Source organism: Taudactylus pleione, unplaced genomic scaffold (assembly GCF_031769625.1).
Source record: "Taudactylus pleione unplaced genomic scaffold, aTauple2 ptg000170l, whole genome shotgun sequence".
NCBI lineage: Eukaryota > Metazoa > Chordata > Amphibia > Anura > Myobatrachidae > Taudactylus > Taudactylus pleione.
In genome coordinates this window covers 6,429,266-6,451,927 of record NW_028284572.1, presented here as the reverse complement: position 1 = coordinate 6,451,927, position 22,662 = coordinate 6,429,266, and the positions used below count along the sequence as shown (strand labels likewise).

Sequence of the window (22,662 nt, the reverse complement as noted above, 5' to 3'; positions counted from 1 at the left end):
CCATTGACTTCAATGGTGGGAACCATTATGTAATATTTAGTAAACTTGCGGTTCCTGCTATTGAAATTAATGGTGGGAACCACTCATTAGTTGAGAGAGGTGGAGGCAACGAATTTCTATGTGAAATGTCACAGCTGAGCAGTCATTTGTGATGTCTGTGCAGTCTGTGTTTTTTCGGTTTGTTTTTTTTGATAGTGGATGCCTACATGGAAAGACTTGGATACAACACAAGCGGTAGGTTAGTTTTCATTTTTTTTTACACTTCCCCAGGGATCCTCAGCCTGCGCTGACTAGTGTGGGGTAATAATTATTTGGCAGGGGAACCCCGTGAAGTGGGTCCCACGGCTGTGGCATTACACCCCCACTAGAAGGAGTCCGGTGCTGGTTGTGCATAATATGGGGGTGACCCATACTAATTTTGTCCCCGTATTTCCACAACCAGGACTGGCTCACTGAGCCTGGCGGTGGTTGAGGACAATACGGGGGGCCGTCTTTTTCACAAACAGGACTGACTCAAGTCCGGTGCTGGTTGTGCTTCTAGGATAGGTCAACGTAATTTTTTTTTCTACACTTTCATAGGTTTTTTTTTTTTAACACAGAAGCATGCAGGATTCTTACTGATCTGTACATGCTTCTGTGTAACTCGCACCTTGTAATGAAAGTCGCATTACAAGGTGCGAGTTTACCCGCAGTTTTAACTCTCATGAAATCGCATGTGAGTCAAAATGGGACCCAATTACTCACACCCTATTACATTTGCGAGTTGCGGGACAAACTAGCACATTCTAAAAGTTTTACTCGCACAAAAAACTTGCACCCTGTTATAACATTTGGCCCCACGATTTAGTACATGTGCTCATGCAAATTCAGAGTTGGATGAAAGTGAAAATATGTTTGGAAGGGTTTGTTCATAGCTAATGCCATGGCCAACTGCAAAGCAACCCCTCTGAAGCTGGCGTTTAGTAACCTATGGGCATATTCTTTTGAAGAGAAATCCTCCGGACCCCTTTCCGCTGCCCCCGATGATCATGCACTGGTCGACAGCTGTGCATGCACAGTACCCACAGTGGACCTGAATCAGGAAGCGTAAGCTATCAGCTTCTATCTCTTCCCTGGGGCAGGATCTTATAAGATGTTCATTTTTACATTGGCTGTGACCCATGTGCTGTTGACTGTCAGTCACGTGGGTCACAGCCAATCAGCGGTTGCTAACTGTAGAGCGGCCTCTGATTAGCTGGCGGGCCCAGAGAATGACAGAAACCATGTGGTCTTTATCATTCACCGTGGTAGAGATGTATGTGTTAACACATACATCTCTACATGTCCGACATGGATCGGGTACTCACTTTTTTTTTGCCAAGTCCCACTGAGCCTGCAGGAGAAGGGGACTGATGCTACGCCAGGAAGTAGGTGAGTATTGGATTTTTTTTTTTTTTTCACAGGTAACCAGTGGGAATTCTACTGGAGAAGGGGACTGGAACATCTGGTAGAATGTAAGTATGTGTGAGTGTGTGTTGTAATAAACGCTTACACTCTACGGTGTGTGTGTTGCCTTTTTTTTTTTTCCAGTGGGGGTAAGGGTACGGGTGCCGACCGCGTGCGGGCACTTGTAGTTCCACAAGTGCCAAAGAACTGGCACGCTGGCACCTGTACTTACACTGTAAAAATGATAGTATTCTAATTTTCACACTATTACCCCTGCATCCACCGGCCAGGGGTGCAGGGAAGAGCTCTGGGCTTCAGCGTAAGCCTGGGGTGCACAGGAGGGGGGTGGGGGCCTTATTGGGGGGGGGGCACACCTCTCCTGAGATCCCCAGCTTGTGCTGACTACAGTAGCTTGGGGTGTAAATGCTTTGGCCAGGGAGACCAGGTGAAAGGGTCCCCTAGCTGTGGCATTATACCCTGGCTAAAATTGAGTCTGGTGGTGGTTTTAAAAATAGGGGGAAACCCACGCATTTTTTTCCCCTATTGTTAAAACCAGGACTGGCTCTGGGAGCAAGTGGCAGCTCCTGATTGGCTGCCAGTCCGCAAGCTCCAATTGACTTGGGCTTGACGCCAGATTCAAATTGCGCCGCCGCTGTCTGTCCAAGTCTGCCACTGTGCCAGCTGTAATTAGCTGGCTGCCTGGCCCCAAATCAATACCTGCTGGCTACTCATGGCACACAGGGGGAGGCAAGAGGCTGCTAGAGGGACACGGGGCAGGTGAGTTTCTGGGAGGGGGCATAATGTGTAAGGGGCACTACTATTGTGTGGAATTGTTATATGGGGCACTACTACTATGTGTCATAATATGTAAAGGTATTACTGTGTGGTGTAAAGGGCATTACTGTGTGGCATAATGTATAAGGGGAACTACTAATGTGTGGCATGTGTATAAGGGGTACTACTGTGTGGCATAACATGAATGGGCTGTGTGGGACAAATGTATGGTTTTTTTTTTACTTCAAGGGAGGGTCCTTTTAAGATCTTGCTATGTGGCCCACAAAGTTCTAGTTACGCCTAGTTAAACAAAGAGGTTTGGGATTAATATGAACTTGAATGAGTCATCAAGTTTGCTCAGATTGAGGTTAAAAGGATACTTTGGTAGCTTTCTCACAGGCTTTTGACAGACTACCAATTTCCACTGGAGCCAGTCCTAGAACCTGTGTAATTTGAGTGCCCCTATTTCATACTTGCCAACTCTCCCTGATTGTCAGGGAGACTCCCTGAAATAGCAGCAATCTACCTGTCTCCCTGAAGAGTCTAGCAATCTTCCTGATTACACCTTACCCCCATTATAAAATGTACATTCAAATGGGACCATTAGTGTAATTTCCCTGCATTGGTTATAAGGTACAATGATCCCTATGGCTACATGCTTTGTCTGAAAAGTATCAGTGTGTTTTTATCAAAAAAGTAGATCTTACTAACTGCTTTGGGCTCATTTATATTTGGATATAAACCAATTTTATGACAGGCCTATCAAATATTTCAGCATATGTCCAGTTTAGCGCAGCTCTGCCAGGCCTCTACTGCAAACGTCTTCAGTTCCTGCTTGTTCTTGGGTCATTTTCCTTTCAGTTTTGTCTTCATCAAGTGAAATGCATGCTCAATCGGATTCAGGTCAGGGGATTGACTTGGCCATTGCATAACATTCCACTTTTTAGCCTTAAAAAACTCTTTGGATGCTTTTGCAGTATGCTTCAGGTCATTGTCCATCTGCACTGTGAAGCGCAGTCCAATGAGTTCTGAAGCATTTGACTGAATATGAGCATATAATATTGCACGAAACACTTCAGAATTCATTCTGCTGCTTTTGTCAGCAGTCACATCATCAATAAATACAAGGAAACAAGTTCCATTGGCAGCCATACATGCCCATGCCATGACACTACCACCACCATGCTTCACTGATGAGGTGGTATGTTTTGGATCATGAGCAGTTCCTTTCCTTCTCCATACTCTTCTCTTCCCATCACTCTGGTACAAGTTGTTGTTTGGCAAACTCTAGTCTGGTCTTCCTGTTTTTGAGGCTCACCAATGGTTTACATCTTGTGATGAACTCTCTATATTCACTCTTGTGAAGTCTTCTCTTGATTGTTGACTTTGACACATATACACCTACCTCCTGGAGAGTGTTCTTGATTTGGCCAACTGTTGTGAAGGGGTTTTTCTTCATCAGGGAAATAATTCTTCTGTCATCCACCACAGTTGTTTTCCGTGGTCTTCTGGGTCTTTTGGTGTTGATGAGCTCTCCGATGCGTTCTTTCTTTTTAAGAATGTTCCAAACAGTTGATTTGGCCACACTTAATGTTTTTGCTATCTCTCTGATGGGTTTGTTTTGATTTTTCAGCCTAATGATGGCTTGCTTCACTGATAGTGATCTTTGGATCTCATATTGAGAGTCGACAGCAACTGATTCCAAATGCAAATGTCACACCTAGAATCAACTCCAGACCTTTTACCTGCTTAATTGATAATGAAATAACGAGGGAATAGCCCACACCTGTCCATGAAATAGCTTTTGAGTTGATAGTCCCATTACTTTTGGCCCCTTAAAAAGTGGGAGGCACATATAGAAACCGTTGTAATTCCTACACCGTTCACCTGATTTGAATGTAATTACCCTCAAATTAAATCTGAAAGTCTGCAGTTAAAGCACATCTTGTTTGTTTCATTTCAAAGCCATTGTGGTGGTGAATAGAGGCCAAAATATGAAAATTCTGTCAATGTCCCAATATTTATGCACCTGACTGTACACTTTACTAGTCCACAAAATGGTCACATTTGAATGGATACAGAAAAATGGAGGCCCCCTCACTGCTCTTCACAGCTCCCCTGCTCCACCCTCCAGTAATAACGGACCACATTTCACATAAAATAATGGTGCCAGAAAGAACAAAACCCTCCTCCCCTCATGGTCACACCATAGACCCTACTCCCGGAGGGCTCTATGCAGCCAGAGATAGGAGACAGTAGACAGCCGGGACGTACAGGAGGATCAGCGTAGACTGGGACAGACAGCAGGGATCAGAGCAGACCAGGATGGAGAGGAGTCGTCAGTGCAGGCCCGAGCCGGACAGAGGCACAGCAGTCACCACAGGCGACACTCAGCACTTTCACTCCTGTGTATGATATGAACACCGCAATACTATTTGCACAAATCTCCGCCGGAGCTGATGAGGATCTGCTTCCTCTCTCACTGCAAAATCTAGTAGCCAGGCAGCAAAATCTGGTAGCCATGGCGACCTGGCCCCCGGGATTTGTCGAGCCCTGTCATACCCAATATTACATTTTGATAAAAAGATCAGCAGACATAATATTTATCTCAAATACATATTTAATGTCTCTAGCTCTGTGTTTATCACATATATACCCAGAGGGGAACTAAGAAGACAAATATTTTCACCCAACTGGGAAAGAGACACTGTTTCTGCTATATTCACTTAAAGAACACTTTCTATTATTTATAAATACTATTGTGTTGCTTTGCACTTGCAAAATTATTTATTAAAAAACAATATTTAGAAAATTGTTACCACATTTCTGTGGCTTTGAGTTCATGATTGTGCTTTGAAAGTTAAATATTAAAAGTTTATTACCTCTATTACGACTACATACATTCATAAGTTGTGCCCCCCACCAAGGGTTCTTCCCTTGTTTTGTTGCAACTCATTGCATTAATACTTCCCTAGTAGCTACCAGAAGTATACCAATTTCCCAAATATGCTATGTTCTTAGATTGATCACGAGATTAATGTCACAGACCGTTCAGCCCAGAGGACAGCCCCATCAACATCTAAGTTACATAAAGCCTACAGCATTATAGCAAGAACTTCTATGAATAGGGAAGGCAGAACTTTATAGCTGATCTTCTCAAAAATGCTACATATTCTATAATAAGGTTGGAAATAAACCCAGTCTCTTCAGGTTTAGCATGCCTAAAATTCATTTTAAAATTCTATAATTAAATTTGCCATTGTTACCTCCTATTCTCACAGGGAAAGTTCTTTCTTCTACACCATAATCAATGACTCCTTGTCCTCTATATGCTCCTATGTGCAAAATGTTCATTAGACAAACCTATGGCACATAAGGGAAATAAGGTGGTTCTAATGACACATAATAAGCATGTAGAGGGCTCGGATGACACACAGGGGCTGATTCTTAGTCAGACCCAAAAGTGCACACAGCAGTGTCTATTGGCGGTTGCCCATCTGTGAGTTTATGTAAATGGCGCTACAAACTATTTCCTTTGTGTATATCAATTTGGCCGAATGTGCAGGGACTGAGACAGCTCCCGTACATGCTGTAATACCGATTGGTGCGTCCTTAAACGTCATCATCGGTCACGCCAGCCCTATGGCAAGTGCAAGTTCTCCTTCTGACCATGGCCTTCTATTGCTACTGTGTGTCTGGGAATGCAGCTACTTGAAGCGACACTCCCATAACACACTGAATGGACCATTGTTGTGTGCAATACCTCCCAGTCACTGCCCAGGGACACCCATCACTTTTCCACAGCATTTCTGATGTCATCTGTTCCGATCACAACAGCACCTTTGGGTGTACACTCCATGTAACGCATGCGCCATAGGGGTTTTCAGAAATTTTCATGCATGTGCAGTTTAAAAAAAAAATTTGCTCAACTACATGAACACTGGCATTACATGCGACTTAGAATCAGGACCATTAGCATGTGGCATCTAATGACACATAAGGAGCATGTGGCAGGCTCTGTTGACACATTTGGAGCATGTAGAGGGCTCTAATGACACATAAGGAGAATGTAGAGGGCCCATGTTGACACATATGGAGCATGTAGAGGGCTCTAATGACACATATGGAGCATGTGGAGGGCTCTAATGACACATATGGAGCATGTGGAGGGCTCGAATGACACATATGGAGCATGATTAGGGCTCGAATGACACATAGATAAGGGGAATATGGAGGGGTCTGATGGCACATAAGGAGCACATGGGGAGGTATGAGGAGCATTTAAGGGGCACTTGGGGAGGACTGAGGGACATGTGGAGAGGTACAGTAAAGTCTGTTTAGACTCAAAAAAGTGCTACATAAAATACTATGTTAATTCTAGGGTGCCAATGACACTATGAGGTTAATTTACTAAAGGTAATCATTTAAAAATCGATCAACATCAATGTTGTGTTTCAGAGGCTAAATCACACTTTTACTAAGACTAATCACCTGTAAAGAATTAGCCTTTGAAACACAACATCGCTGTTGATCGATTTAGATCAATTTTTAATCTATTAAAATCAACCTTTAGTAAAATTTACGCCTGTGAGCTATTTATTACCAGCTTTTATAGCACACAAATATTCTGCAGCGCTTTATAGAGCATATTTGGCCATTCACATCAGTTACAATCTATATTCCCTACCGCATACTTATACACATACACGCTAGGGTTAATTTTTGTTGGGAGCCAATTAACTTACCAGTATATTATTGGAGTGTGGGGGAAACCGGAGCACCCGGAGGAAACCCACGCAAGCACAGGGAGAATATACAAACGCCACACAGTTAGAGCCGTAGCGGGAAACTTAATACAATATATTATAACATAATTGTTCTCTACGCCAAGTGGCACACCTCCCTCAGAAGCGCTGCTACAGTATGTGATGATCATATAATGGCTATTTTATATTGTAATAAAAATGTTATTGCATCTGTACAATATAACCAAAAAGCTACCACCAATCAGTAGCCACTTTTTTTTTTCTAGCAATATAAACACATTGGAGTGAGAAACAGGTCTGAAGCCGATATGGGAGCTTTGCCTTCTGGTGTTTGTGTGTAGAGCTTGAACGTGGTGAATAATTCAATGTATAGTTGTAAAATACAAAATGTGGTATTTCTGCATGGACATTTTGCCATGTTCTCTCTTCGTGCCCGCCCACCCCACCATAGCTTTGTTTTCTTACATATACAGTATGCTTCTCCATTGCCCTCTACCCTCTTCTTCCTCTTTTCTTACTGTACATTCTAAAGGTCTACTATGTTCTCTGGACACGGCTGGCTGGGTGCGTCTATGCAGCTCCTCTTCCCTGCACTATCCCGGACGTGAGACATTATGATGTAGTGATGTCTTGTTTGTTCTCCACTGTAAGTCTACAGCCCGAGATAGAGGAGGGAAGACACCGGACAGCCGCCCGCATATCATCTATTGCAGTGTGCGTTCTGGCACCACAACACCAGCTATGAAGAGCTATTATTAGCTGGGGCATCGGCTATGCCACCCACGTTATTGTGCCTTGGGCAATGGCACCAGTTGCACCGTCCTCACTATGGCCTTCAAAATAGCCCACATACTACTCCATGCTGCCACCAATGCTGGTTAATTTAATAAGTGACTGAAGGGTAAAATACATCTTACACACATATTGTTATATGGATGTTTTAGATCATCTACACCAATATAACATTCATTTGTCTTGACATTAACAAAAGTTAAAATGCTTATACATAAAACAGTAACAGAAATGTCATTGTTAAATAAGAAGGTAAATGAAAAATGTCATGCCCCCCTCAGACTGATGGTCTTGTTGACTAAGCTCTTACAAAGTGCCTTGACACCATAAATGATCAATCACTTCCTGATGTACTGCACCTGGTGCTCTCCACAAAAACATTCCTGCCTCCTAATGTTATTACCTGCAATTACAATCAAAGGCAGTTTTCTCATGATCTGTCACTGATTGACTGGAATCTCATCTACATGTTTACAAATACCCAGATGGCACTTCAGTACTTTCTGTTTCATTTTGCCCTACTCCAAGACAACTATATTCCCTGTGTCACTCCTTCAGCTTGTAAAGCACAGTTTGAGTGCTAATCAAAACATTCTTACCCAATTAAGAGATAAATTGTGATAACGCTTCAAAATCAATTGGGAAACAGGCAGATGACAACCAATATTCATCCCTAAAAACATATTTGACTATCTAATATCTCTTTCTGCAAAACTCTTCTAAAAAATAAAAAAAAACAGCGATTTACCATAAAACCACTCACAAGAGCAAACAAAAGGGCCCAGAGCAAACACAAGAACAAATGACAAGTGACATACAGGTAACGTGTTGTTCATTGCGAGATTACGGTCACCATAGCAAATGCTTTCTGTGATCTGCCAGCAACTTCACCTTCTTGGGGGGATAAAAGTATGCCTTCCTTATTTTTTAAATATATAATTTTAAATATTAAGTTACATGGTTATACTAAATGTGTACAGAAAACACAATTCTGTGCTGCAAGCAAATATTACAACTACTGTATTTTGACAGTGACAAACACTGATATAAGTTTCTCGGTCATTGTTTAATAATTATTGACTTTGTATGGGCAGAAAGAGAGATGAGTGAGGGATTGGCCAACACAAAATCAGCAACAGCTATATAACAGAGTACAAATGATGCAAGTCTAGTTTTTTGGACATTGAGTGCGACTACACAATATAAACAATGAGTGGCTGCCCTTTTATGGGAAAGAGAAGTTAGTAAGTAAAATGCTTTTCCAAACAATGATTCTGGCATGAGATGTTGTTATAGAGAATAAAATATTTTTGGCAATATAAATAAATGCAAATATTTCATCTGTTTTAGTTACACTTTTAATGAACTTTCTCTGGAGGACAAAAATGGGGACAGCTCACAAGAAGGGTTAAATAAAGCCAGCAGAGGAGGACTGATATATGGGGACTACCTACAAGTAAGTCATGCTTGATTTATAATGATCCCCTTTAGTTCCTTACCACACCGCAAATTCAAAACATTTCATCAATTAATTGAATTGTCTGTGTTAGAATCAACTTAACAAATTAACTTTTATTTTCACCAGAAGGCAAATACCATCTACAGGTAAAGATCTAGGAATCTACATACAGTAGTTAAATAAAATGTCCCGACTCCCTTCATTCCTTTATTGAGACTATAATGACTCTTTGCACATCATGACCTAGATATAATTCCTACAAACCTGGAAAGCTGGTACTTTACTGCATTACTGTGCTACAAACCAGCCTGTCTCTGAGAACTCTAGAACAGTAGCGTTGCCTGGGAAGCTACATTTCTGTGCCGCTCTGTACTGCAGCAATATCACATGCAATAGTGATTTGTCAGCTGGTATTTGATCACAACTGCAAATAAAAGCCAAATGTTCCAAAGACTTACAGTACAATGCAAGCGAGTAACACACTTTTTCCCCCCAGCTTGATAAAGTGCTGGACGCACAGGAACTACAGAGTGAAAAGAAAGGAAATAAAATCCACGATGAGCACCTATTTATTGTCACTCATCAAGGTAAGCAGAATAAAATTAAATGACAGAGATACAGTAAGATTCTAATGGAAGCAACCACGAGACAGAATCTATACTGTAAACCTTACAAATCACTTGTTTGTGTAATCAGTGGTGGATTTCCCACTAGGCATTTACCTATTGGCGCCTCCTGCTGGGGGTGACACAGTATCCCCCCTCCTGCATCAGAGCAGCTGCTGATCCTATGTTTATGTAGCAATGACAGTGGGGAGATGGGGTTTCGCGCAGGAATAGCTATGTGCACTGAGGTTGGGAGCCTGGCCGTGCCCAGGTAATGGCGATGGGTCATAGCCTAATGTACAGATGTGAAGCAATGCCACGCGTTCCACGGGGAGGGGGGGGGGGTACTCTGTTGTGCCACTCATCAAGTGGGAGATCCGGGAGGGGGCGCGTTCAGTGCAATTGCTCTCCCCCTCCTATCAGGTGCAGGCAGAGTGACAGCAGCCTCCCTGTACTCACTCTGTTGCTGCCACTGACCGGACTAGGAGGGAAAGGGGGGAGCAGCGGACTCGGCCCATTCAGTCAGCTTGGGTAAACAGTACCCACTTCTTTCTCTTGGCGCCCTTGGTTGGCTACCTAATGGGTCCTAGAGGCTTCATCTTCGGGACCAGCCGGGGCTAGCCATCATGAAGGGGGCAGTGTCAGAGCCACATGTGTTTATGCAGAGTCGCCCAGTAGCTGTGACAGGTGGCTATGAATGAAAAAGATGAAGCTGCGCTGATGTAACCTCAAAGGATTGTTTAAAACCAGTGCAAACAAATGAAAAGCTGCTCACTGGGGCACGGGGAGGAATATTGCTATGGGGTCCCCATAGATAAACCAATAATGTTGTGCCAAAAGGCAGCCTGACAACTAAATTTGCCATTGTGATTGGAATTGGTATGACATACCGCCGGACCTAAGCCCGGCGGATGAAATACTGACACCGGAAGTCCGGCAGATGAAGATCCCGGTGGCGCCTGGTAAGTACCCTAACTCTCCCAGTATTTAGACGCCTATCATTAGTCCCATGCCGGAATTTCACAGTCGGGAAGTTCCTGACTACGTACAGTGTGATTAGCTTTTACCATTGATCAGAGATCAGGGAGGGTGAAAGAACTGTAACCAAAGTTGCTGCTTGAGGCCTTAACACAACACAATAATAATCTTAATGAACTTATCAGTAGTTGCATACACGCTAGCCAATGTCGGGAGCGACAGTGTGGCCATGCTGCATTCGGCAGCATGGTCCTCGCTAACTATATTGCCCATCGGACCTGCATGCAGGGGCGATGTCACTGACGCTGCGCGGGAGCGCATATCGGCAGTGACATTGAGGGTACACACTGATTCCTATAGCGTCAGGCATCTTTTCATCACACTGGCAGCAGACATCAAACCAAAACAGAGTTATCACTGCTTTCATCTTAGTCAACCAAAGATACAGTAGGCTGCAATAATTTCTAAGGGTGAAATATTCCCTGCGTGTTCCCTTCACAACGCAATAGAGGAAATACAGTATTTAAAAACATCATGGTAAACAAGTCCAACCCCTCCTTATATAGATTATTTACAGTGGGCCTCATTTAGTTAATCCAGCTGAAAGGCGGACCTTGGTAATGTCATGTTGACCTGCAAGGAGGCAGGATTTAAAATGTGCAAACAGATTTAAGTTGGGAGCGGATGTGCGGTTACTCAGCTATATAATGCAGTGTTAAAATAATGCCGTATGCCACAAGCAAAAGCAGGCAATAGTTTCAAAAGAAAATTGCATTTGTACCACTTGCATCATAAAATGGTTTGTCCAGGTTTACATTTTCAACATTTAGCTGCATTATGCTTTTAACTCTAAATAAGGCCTAGTATAGCCAATAGGAACCACAGTACAGCAGTCACAAGCAGTGTATGGAAGAGCTCATGTACAGTATTTTGTAAATATGCTGACAATATGTTTCATAATAATTTTTTGTTGTTGTTGCTATTAACACAATATGTGCAGCTCATGTGGTACTTTGTGCTATTACAAAGGTCAGTGTTGATCTTTGTTATGCCAAAAGTCCTGAGCGTAATCACTGACATCAGCAAAGACCTTGGTTCATGGTTGCAACACTATTTTTGGATATTAGACATCTGCATTATGAATTTAAATCTGTAATTGAAAAAACAATGGAACACAGTCCTAAATTAAACATAATACACTGGCATTGGCATTACTTTAATTGCATCCTTAAAAATACTTATTTTTGCTCCTGAACTGTAGCTTTCGAACTTTGGTTCAAGCAGATACTCTGGGAATTAGATTCTGTTCGAGAAATATTTCAAAATGGACATGTAAGTAAACCTTGGATATTATTGTTATTTTGTATTATTAAATAACATGGGCTGTTGAGATTGTTCTTACATAGATTTGTCTAGCCAAATCTGAAACATCTACTTGTGCAAATGGCTAGATGTGACAGGGAACCATTAGCACAGTCAGAATAGGTCATCTAGCGACACCTTTAGTTTGGTGGAATACCTAAGGGTTTCTCCATCATGGTCCTCAGGAGGTCCTATTTTCACAACAATTTCCCAAAGGTACATAATTACTGCTGCTTAGTGACTTGAGCATGTTTTTACTGTTATCTTTAAACTATATTACATTTGCAAACTTGAGTCCCTGTGACTGCACAGTTCAACAGATATCACTGGGATAACGAGATAGAATAGGATTCAGGGGCCTATTATCATATTTCCGACATATTCCCCGAAAACACAAGTGTCCCGGAGATACCAACAATATTAAAGATTAAGAAGGGATGCCCGATATTCCTCCATTTCTGACAACAGCCACGCTGTTAGATTTATCAGTTTGGCTCCCGCAGCTAACACCATCTAAAAACGGAGTTAGCTGCTAAAGCATTATAGGATACACTTTGCAAGGTCAGTAGAGCGGTTGCTTCACTCCAAATCCATCGCAGGGACGTGCTCCTTTCTGAGCCTCTGTCCCTGCATGAGTTATTTGATACATTCTGGCAGTGTTATCACATACTGCAATTAGATTTTGGGCACTAATATCGCACACGGATGGCATTGAGAATGTGATTATTGATAAATGGGCCCCTTAGATCAGAAAATCAGGTAGTATTAGAATAATAAGATGCCTTCAAGATAAAAAGTAAAACATTTCTAAAAGAAATCACTAACTAAAATATAATAATATTATACTAGAAATGCATGTGAAAGATTCATATATAATAGGACATTGGTTAAGACACATTTATAATCTGGTTAAAGAATTATATTTTTTTGACCACAGTACAAAATTATTTTTTCCTCACCACTCTCATTCTCTCTCCTGAATGTATATTCGTATAACTTTAATTAGGTGAAAGATGAAAGGAATATGCTGAAAGTTGTGACTCGAATTCATCGCATATCCATGATTCTCAGATTACTGGTGGAACAGTTCTCAGTTCTAGAGACGATGACACCCTTGGACTTTTTTGAATTCAGGTATCTCTTTAACAAATCCTCACACAGGGGGAGATTTATCAAATCTTCAAGAGAAACAAAGTGGAGAAGTTGCCCATAGCAACAGGCTGTGCTAGAGAAATGACAGTTAGAAGCTGATTGGTTGGTATGAACAACTTCTTCACTTTATCTCTCTCCAAGATTTGATAAATCTCCCCCAAAGTTTTGTTTGTAGGCAAGTTAACAATCATTACAAAGTCCTGACAGAGAATCAGTACACAAAGTAATACACTAATATACCAATATGGAGAAATGATCTTCATACATTGCTCATTGTGCATCATTATCTTACTTTTGCATCAGAAAAACAATAGCATGGCCAGACTCTAGGTTGTTCTACTTGATAACCCTAATACTCAGACTTGAATAAAGTAAATCCAGCCCAGAAAGAACACATTCCAACAATTAGTTAAGTCAATAGTGAGCATGGACTTGTTTATAGCCTTGGTATGAGAAAACCTTGTGTGTTTTTTCCTCCTAGGGAATACTTGACCCCCGCCTCTGGCTTTCAAAGCTTGCAGTTTCGGCTACTGGAGAATAAGATTGGTGTTCCTGAAAGTTTGAGAGTTCCCTACAACAGACGTCATTACCGTGATAATTTCAAAGGGAAGGAGAATGAAATGCTTCTAAAATCTGAGGAAGAACCAACACTATTATTCCTTGTGGAGGTAAGCCAAAGAATACAAACATTAAAGATATAAACCAAAGTAAATGAGTAATTACATTAACACCAGTTAGGAAAACATATTCAAACATGTAAGAATAATTTGCATTTGTACAATTTCCCATTATAGAAAGGTATGTGAGAAATAATGATCAGTCTTATAACAGTATGTGTTAGTGGATTACACAGCACTTACATTTCACAGATGTCAATATCTTTTCACATGTGCAGTATATCATGCCTATATCATGCCTATTTCATTTAAGGCATGGCTGGAGCGTACGCCTGGACTTGAAGAAGCCGGCTTTCACTTTTGGGGAAAGCTGCAGGTCAATATATTACAAGGATTAGAGGAGCAACTACAGCTGGCAAAGGTATGTCTAGAAAAACAAAGACATGCAACCGCTCTTTCCATTATCTCTCTGTAGATCATTATTATCACCCCCAAAGAGGATGCCTCATTTTCTCTTCCCAACATTTCTTATTATGCTACCTTATTAGTTTGTCAACTCTCTAAAATGTCTTCATCTTTCTCACATCAACATTTTTCACAACTAGTTAAATACTGACCGAGCTATGAATAATGTAGACCAGATGTGTTCAACATGCGGCCCACCAGCTGCTGCGGAACTACACATTCCAGCATGCCCTGCCAGTTTCAGCATGCCCTAATAGCAATACAATGGCAAGACCATGTAAGAGTAATTAATGATTACCCAGGTATATAATGATAATGTTATTTAATCTGTCTTTAACCGTGAAAACGATGCACTAGAAGCCCCATAGATATACTTTCTGATGTAAAATGGTATTCCAATATGCTACAAAAGACGGTAACATTCACAAACACATTCTGTACACAGAGCTTAATGAGCACATAGCAGATATAGGAAAAAATGCTAACAGGACTTCTGGTTATTGTATTAAGGCCAAACCGGACTCTGAAGACAAGGAAGAGCAGCTGGCAGAGCTCCAGAAGCAAAAGGAAGTCTTTACTGCATTGTTTGATGAGAAGCGACATGAACATCTTCTCAGTAAAGGTACTATTCAAAGTATATTCTGTTTGTCCTTTCAGGCAAACTTCACCTGAACTGTTTGGCTAAAACAAAAAACAGGCTACTTTTATCTTTTTTTTTAAACCGCAGTGACATAGTGAAAGGATAAGTGTAGGCAGGGAAATTAGCTTCTTGGAGTATGCCTTGTAATGGCCTTTCTGGTTTTCAAAAAATCCTGCAAGTGGACATGGACTACACAATAGGAGGATCAAAGGCATCAGCTTCCAAAGTTGGCTGCTGACAAACTAAAATGCTACCAGAACATAATAGAAATTGAAATCCAACAACATTCCAATAGGTCAGGGGGCAGACAGTCAACAAGCAAAACCTTCATGTGTACAGTAGTCAAGGGCAAAAACCGCTGCAATCAATGAGCAATCTGATCTACAAATAGTTCGCAACAGAGAACTGAAATAACCAATAGATGATCTGAGAGGTTACTGCAATGAACATAAAGGCTTTATTCAGAGACGGTCGCAATGCTGACATATCCACAAATGACCACAACGATCCTTCAATGGTGGTCACAGTGAGGATTTATTCGCAAAGTGATTGACATGCAGGGACCATGTGTGGGTGATGACTCTCAGTCTGCAATCCCGTGCGCAGATGCAAAGGCAACTCAGTTCCAACAGCCATTCTGAGTAACCGTAGGGTTACCCTGAAGTTCGACGATTGACCGATGGTTGTGTCTTTTTCCGCAAGCGGCAAATCTGAGACAACGCAAGTGGGCTTCTCGATACAAGTCCCAGCGACTGAGACATTTGCATATGTGCGGACATCCACTGTGTACGGGATTGCAGCTGGGACGGCATTTGCCACCGCATCCGAATCAGATCAGGCCCAGAGACCATAGTTCAGCACTTGAACAGACAAATAAAGATGGATTTAATACACACTGCTAAGATGGTGCAAAGATGGTGAGAATATGCCAGAAACAGTGGCTGATATGTTACACCTTGTATATGAACCTGAGAACAAAAACCTCATTGTGACTTGGACCTCATTTACAAGGTAGCACATGTGCTGTATTGTGTGGCTCATTTCTATTTCCAATGTATCCACTGTTGCAGATTTGTAGGCACACAAAGGAGGTAAACAAATGTGTAGCAAAGCCTTCTATTAACTAGTCAATTACTCTATATTATGTATGTACATTACGGAGTAAGGAGTGAACTAACATCCATCCAGTTCATCGCCTATTTAAGTCCAATTGTGTTGATCACAGTGGAAAGTGAAATAAAACAAGTAGTACAACATTACTACTATTGTAGCCACATTGTAGCCTCACGGGAAAAAATTTGACGACTTCAGAAACATCAGTCTGATAAATACTGAATACATAACTGCCTTACATTCCTCTTCTAATTATCTGGCATATTCAATAAAGAGTGATGTTATTACTCATTACGAATCTTAAATGGTGATCCAATCAATCAGCTCCTGTCATTTTTACACAGTTAAAGCTGATTGGTTGGAGCTCCATTTAAGAATCGTTACGAGTGATAACAAAAATACCACTCGTTATTAAATATGCCCCTTTATCTCCAGATATTGTATCTTATAAACAAAAGGATACAGTCTATTTTTAAATCTTGTTAAGTGAAGTTGCCATTGCCATCTCATGGAGGCAGGGTTTCCACAGCTTACACTTCCTATGCTGATTTCTATCATTCACAATTAATCACCCTTTATAGTCTGGATAGTGCTAGGTTAAAAATGATATTAGATAAATCTCTATTGCCCTTTGATGTACTTATGTATTAGGCCTCCCCATCTAACCTTTCCATTTTTCTTTTAATATATTCATCTGGTTTAAATAGTACTTTCTCCACTAACCATCATGTCTATGCACGAATAAAGTAATAATCTAGTGAAGATCCTAAAACTAGCAATACAAAGTAAAATATTTCACAGAAAGTGATGTCCCAACATTTACAGTAAAATGAAAACCTATGTAGTTTATACATTTTGATGTAATGTTTTGCAGGAGAAAGAAGACTGTCATATAAAGCACTGAAAGGGGCTTTAATGATCTACTTCTACAGGTAAACCAGAAGAAAATGTAACTTCGCAAAATAAGTTCAATGCCATGTAGTTTCAGATATCCAAAAATGCCACAATAATCACTTAAACCTTATATAACATTTTATTTTGCAAGGGAGGAACCTCGGTTCCAGGTTCCGTTTCAGCTCTTGACTTCTCTAATGGATATTGATATTTTGATGACCAAATGGAGATGTAAGTACTAAACATTTCTGCAATTTTCAAATCTACAATTATGCAGTTTATTCTATTTTTCCAAGTTTTATTTAGCAGATGTTTCTCTTGCTTGCCTCAAGTTATGTTTTCTGCATTATCATCAGTATACACAGTTTGTTTCCCCTATTTTCTGTTCTGTCGGATGAGAGATGGATACTGACTTGGAGATGATTTAGATACAGTGCATACTGTACAACAGATGGATGTCACAGCATGGGTGGGCAAAAGTAAAGCATGTTCTACCTTCCCATATTATCATATGCAGATAGTCATATGCACTGCATGTTGCCATAGAAATCAGAGCGAGTTTCTGTCACTCCTAATAGTGGTAGATTAAGCAAAAAAAAAAAAATGTATTCTAGATTTTATCATGATATTCCATTTTGTTTTTTTAAAAACAAAACAAACTCCTTTTCTCTGTTCCAAGCACTTACTGAAAGTGCTCCTACATGACGTCCATGATTTGTTTCATCAGATACTCATGTCTGCATGGTGCACAGAATGATTGGTAGTAAAGCTGGCACTGGTGGTTCGTCTGGCTACCACTATTTACGCTCAACTGTGAGGTAAATTGTTTCTTTAAAGCTAAGAAAATATAATCCAGATTTTGTGCATGTTCTTTATAAGGCTGTGTTCTACTGGTTTTATATTGTGACATATGGCTTTATAGAAAGGAGTGTAGTGAGACTTCTGCATGATGCATATTGAGTTATCACTCACAGTAATAGTTTTGTGTGATTATGTAAATCTGCAACATTTTTTACTATAAATACAGTGCATCTGGAAAGTATTCACAACGCTTCACTTTTCCCACATTTTGTTGTTACAGCCTTATTCCAAAATGGAATAAATTCATTTTTGTCCTCAAAATTCTACACATAATACCCCATAATGATCATGTGTAAAAAGTTTTTTTTGAGATTTTTGCAAATTTAATAAAAAAAAAAACTAAGAAATCACATGTACATAAGTATTCACAACCTTTGCTCAATACTTTGTTGATGCACCTTTGGCAGCAATTACAGCCTCAAGTCTTTTTGAATATGATGCCACAAGCTTGGCCACCTATCTCTGGGCAGTTTCGCCCATTCCTCTTCGCAGCACCTCTCAAGCTCCATCAGGTTGGATGGGAAGCGTCGGTGCACAGCCATTTTCAGATCTCTCCAGAGATGTTCAATTGGATTCAAGTCTGGGCTCTGGCTGGGCCACTCAAGGACATTCACAGAGTTGTCCTGAAGCACTCCTTTGATAGCTTGGCTGTGTGCTTAGGGTCGTTATCCTGCTGAAAGATGAACCGTCGCCCCAGTCTGAGATCAAGAGCAGGTTTTCATTCAGGATGTCTCTGTCTCTGCATTAATCTTTCCCTCTATCCACACTAGTCTCCCAGTTCCTGCCGCTGAAAAACATCCCCACAGCATGATGCTGCCACCACCATGCTTCACTGTAGGGATGGTATTGGCCTGGTGATCAGCGGTGCGTGGATTCCTCAAAACTTAACCCCTGGCACTCGAGTTCAATCTGTCTCTCATAGTCAGAGTCCTTCAGGTGCATTTTGGCAAACTTCAGGCGGGTTGCCATGTGCTTTTTACTAAGGAGTGGCTTCCGTCTGGCCACTCTACCATACAGGCCTGATTGGTGGATTGCTGCAGAGATGGTTGTCCTTCTGGAAGGTTTTCCTCTCTCCACAGAGGAATGCTGTAGCTCTGACAGAGTGACCATCAGGTTCTTGGTCACCTCCCTGACTAGGGCCCTTCTCCCCCAATTGCTCAGTTTAGACGGCCGGCCAACTCTAGGAAGAGTCCTGGTGGTTCCGAACTTCTTCCATTTATGGATGATGGAGGCCACTGTGCTCAATGGGACCTTCAAAGCAGCAGACATTTGTCTGTACCCTTCCACAGATTTGTGCCTCAAGACAATCCTGTCTTGGAGGTCCACAGACAATTCCTTGGACTTCATGCTTGGTTTATATAGACAGGTGTATGCCTTTCAAAATCATGTCCAATCAACTGAATTTGCCACAGGTGGACTCCAATTAAGCTGTAGGAAAATCTCAAGAATGATCAGTGGAAACAGGATGCACCTGAGCTCAATTTTGTGCTTCATGGAAAAGGGCGTGAATACTTATGTACATGTGTTTTTGTTTTTATTAAATTTGCAAAAATCTCAAAAAAAAACTTTTTACATATGGTCATTATGGGGTATTGTGTGTAGAATTTTGAGGACAAAAATCTATTTATTCCATTTTGGAATAAGGCTGTAACATAACAAAATGTGGAAAAGTGAATGCTTTCCGGATGCACTGTAAATGTAAATGTCAGCCTTTCTAAGTGATTAGCAATCATATGCCTAGCAATATGAGCCAATTAATGTACAATTTTATTTTTGCCAACAGTGACAGATACAAAGTTTTTGTAGATCTTTTCAACCTGTCAACATTTTTGGTGCCCAGACACTGGATACCTCGACTGAACCCAAGTATACACAAATTTCTGTATACGGCTGAATGCTGTGACAGCTCTTATTTCAGCAGTGATGAGTCTGACTAAGGTGTATCAACATTTAGAAACTACTTTTGTTCACCATGTTTGGCACTTTGCATTGCTAAAATAAAAACAAACACAAAAATACAACTAACAACCTTAAACATCCACACTAGTGACTAATAAAAGTACAGAATAGCAGTCACTACCATTAACTATATTGATGGTATTACTGGTAGCCAAAACTAAAACAGAATAAAACATACTGTAATACAATTATAAGAAACAGCTCAAACAAGGAAAAGTATTCACCCTTGTTCGTTCATAAATACCTAAACTTCTACTAATAAATTATTACAAAATAAAGGAAAAACGAACAATGGTTTAAAATAATGTAATTATTATGGTTATACATATATTGTTAATTTTACGTAGATATTAATATATACACTATTGTGTTTTCTATACATTTTACAAGTTAAATATATCATTACAAACAAGGTTAAAGACATCAGTATACAGTATCAGATATGTATCAAATGTTATGTAAATATAATAAAACAAACATTTGTGGTAACTTAATATACTTTATTTATTAAAAAAAACAAATATACAGCCATTCATCATTTAAAAGAGATTCCATTTGTTGAATGCCTGAATTTATAATATCACAAACATTCCATGTACTATTTGTATTGTGTGTGGAGTATATTATTTTTGTAAACAGCATTTTATCTAATATAATTTTCCATGTTCTATTTGCATTGTGGGGCTGATTCACTACCGTACGCAACTGCGATTACGCAAGCAATCGGCCGATTGTTGCATTCTGCACTTGCGTATGCATCGCAGTGCGTGAAGTAGCCACTGCGATCGGGACTGCGATTTCACAGGCTGCGCAGACCCAGTGCAAAGTGATTGACAGGAAATGCAGTTTCTGTGTGTCGACAGGGGGGTGGTCGGGAAAACACAGGCGTACCAGTGCGTTCGCACGCCGTTGCAGGGGCGTGCATAAATTAGCCACTGCGATGGCCTACACAGTGTGAGGTCTCATAGCATGCATGGTTGTTAGCAATTACTGAGTAAGCTCAGAGCTTGTGCAAGTGTACGTTAGGCTGCGATGGTACTCGATTGTACCAATGGTTTTGCAGTCTTGCTAAACATTACGGATGTGTGCTAACTAAAGTGGGCGTCCCTGTGTAGAGCTGCGATGGGACAGCAAAAGCATAGAATTAGCAATGTATTAGCATACTATTGCAGTTGAACTGCGTGCGTAATCGCTATTGCATACGCAGGGGCGTACGGTAGTGAATCAGCCCCTGCGTGTGGAGTTTTTTCTTTGTAACCAGCATTTTATTGAATATATTATTCCATGTTCTAATTATACTGTGTGTGGATACATACATACAAATATACATGCGCAAATAATTTGCATTAAAGGACAGCTGTAGGTCTATGTAACAGACACAGGGCCAAATGCAATAGCTCGATTTGCGGGAGCTGGCTCGATAGTCATTACATTTAACCTGGTTTTTCCTTTAAAATAATTGCCGTTTAAAATCTAGTTACCATCTCCCCGAAATTGCACCAGCTCCTGCAAATCATAGGCTATTGCATTAGTCCCACCTTTTCCAGGAATACTGTGCTGCAGGGCAGGTGAATCTGTGTACATTACAGTAAATGTGGTAAACTCTAAGCAGGCATTGCCGACTCTCGGTGCCGTAACTCACAGTGGGAGTTGTCACCCATGGGCACTGTGAACAGTGGAAGGCACAAAGAGAGAAGGGGCAGAACATGGGGCCTGAGCTGGCAAGATATCCTCTCCACATCTACCCTACCACAACGTGCCGGCAGGATCTCTTGTCTTCGGCACCCGTGGTGGTGAGATCTTCCGCCGGGTAGTAGGGTGTAAGCTTTGCTACTGACCACACCATACTACAGGACCTAAAACATGCTTGTTGTATTGCCGAGATTAAACAAACCAACAAACCTAAATCTAAGTTTTACTAATAAGGGACATATGGCAACTAGCTTTGTACATAACTTTTTAGGCTATGTAACCCCCTGTGTTTTTTGATTAACACATTTGAGAACCCTCATGTTTGGCAAGTAACTACTGTCTTATGAAGGTGCTTTCTGAAGCCTGCAAGTAAAAAAACATGTAATTTCATGTGATCTGGTTATTTTAATGTGATAAAATCAACAAAACAATATAATATGAATATGGGTATTTTTTAAAATTATTTGCTTGGCTTGAGATTGACAATTACTGTATGTCATTGGGATTGGACACTTAAAGTCTAGGATGTTCACTCACATTTATGGAATGACCCTTAATGCATCATGTTTTTCTTCACTCCAAAAAAGGCTTCCAGGTCTCAGGTATAGCTTCTCAATTTTGAATGACCTGAAGGGATCTCTTTTTTTACTCATCAGGCAACATTGATACAGTATTTCCACTTGATTGAATGCATTTCAACTTTGTCAAGTCTATGATGCAATTTTCAGACATAATATTTGTTCACTAATATCCCCAAACAAGTCTGGGATTGTTCATGATTGTGCTTATGTCAATAGCTTGTAGAATGTCTTCGAAGGCACAATTTGAGATGCGATGCATATCACAGCTTCTCATTCTAGTCACATAACTGGTACGGTTACAAAGTCAGCTATTCCTGCAGAACAGAACAATTTATTTTTTGTAATAACTACATGTCATTAAAACACATTTATTGACTAGATAAGTAATGGAAATTAAGTAAATAGACAACTAAACTTAATAAAGTTTGTGGTGTTTTATGTAACATTCACAAAAAGAGTATAAGTATTTTCCTACCCATTCTGAACGTTAGTACGTACACTAAAGTACCAAAAGTCATGGGATAGAT

The 22,662-nt window shown here is 40.6% G+C and overlaps 2 protein-coding genes across 3 annotated transcripts in view; one reads left to right on the top strand and one right to left on the bottom strand.

Annotated features, from left to right (window-relative positions):
- Positions 1-8,966: 8,966 nt before the first annotated feature.
- On the top strand, positions 8,967-19,938 carry TDO2 (tryptophan 2,3-dioxygenase). Its single transcript, XM_088475357.1, has 12 exons — positions 8,967-9,001; positions 9,108-9,213; positions 9,713-9,803; positions 12,061-12,131; positions 13,168-13,295; positions 13,795-13,981; positions 14,244-14,351; positions 14,906-15,017; positions 17,023-17,080; positions 17,194-17,273; positions 17,770-17,860; positions 19,687-19,938. Exons 1-12 carry the CDS (start codon positions 8,967-8,969, stop codon positions 19,838-19,840), a joined length of 1,221 nt encoding a protein of 406 aa, XP_088331483.1. The 3' UTR covers positions 19,841-19,938.
- Positions 19,939-20,351: 413 nt separating this feature from the next.
- The window catches only part of CTSO (cathepsin O), a 37,173-nt gene continuing 34,862 nt past the window's right edge, over positions 20,352-22,662 (bottom strand). For both annotated transcript variants that reach the window (XM_088475355.1, XM_088475356.1), the window contains one exon: positions 20,352-22,449. In XM_088475355.1, coding sequence (XP_088331481.1) covers positions 22,415-22,449 — 35 coding nt within the window. In that variant the 3' untranslated portion in view covers positions 20,352-22,414. The remainder of the gene's footprint in view (positions 22,450-22,662) is intronic.

What these genes read in the sequence shown, in the direction of transcription:
- TDO2 (XM_088475357.1), top strand. Translation starts at nt 8,967, where the DNA reads ATGAGTGGCTGCCCTTTTATGGGAAAGAGAAGTTA. An exon ending in CACTATTATTCCTTGTGGAG is followed by an intron (nt 13,982 to 14,243) that starts GTAAGCCAAAGA and finishes ATTTCATTTAAG; the next exon opens with GCATGGCTGGAGCGTACGCC. An exon ending in AGCAACTACAGCTGGCAAAG is followed by an intron (nt 14,352 to 14,905) that starts GTATGTCTAGAA and finishes TATTGTATTAAG; the next exon opens with GCCAAACCGGACTCTGAAGA.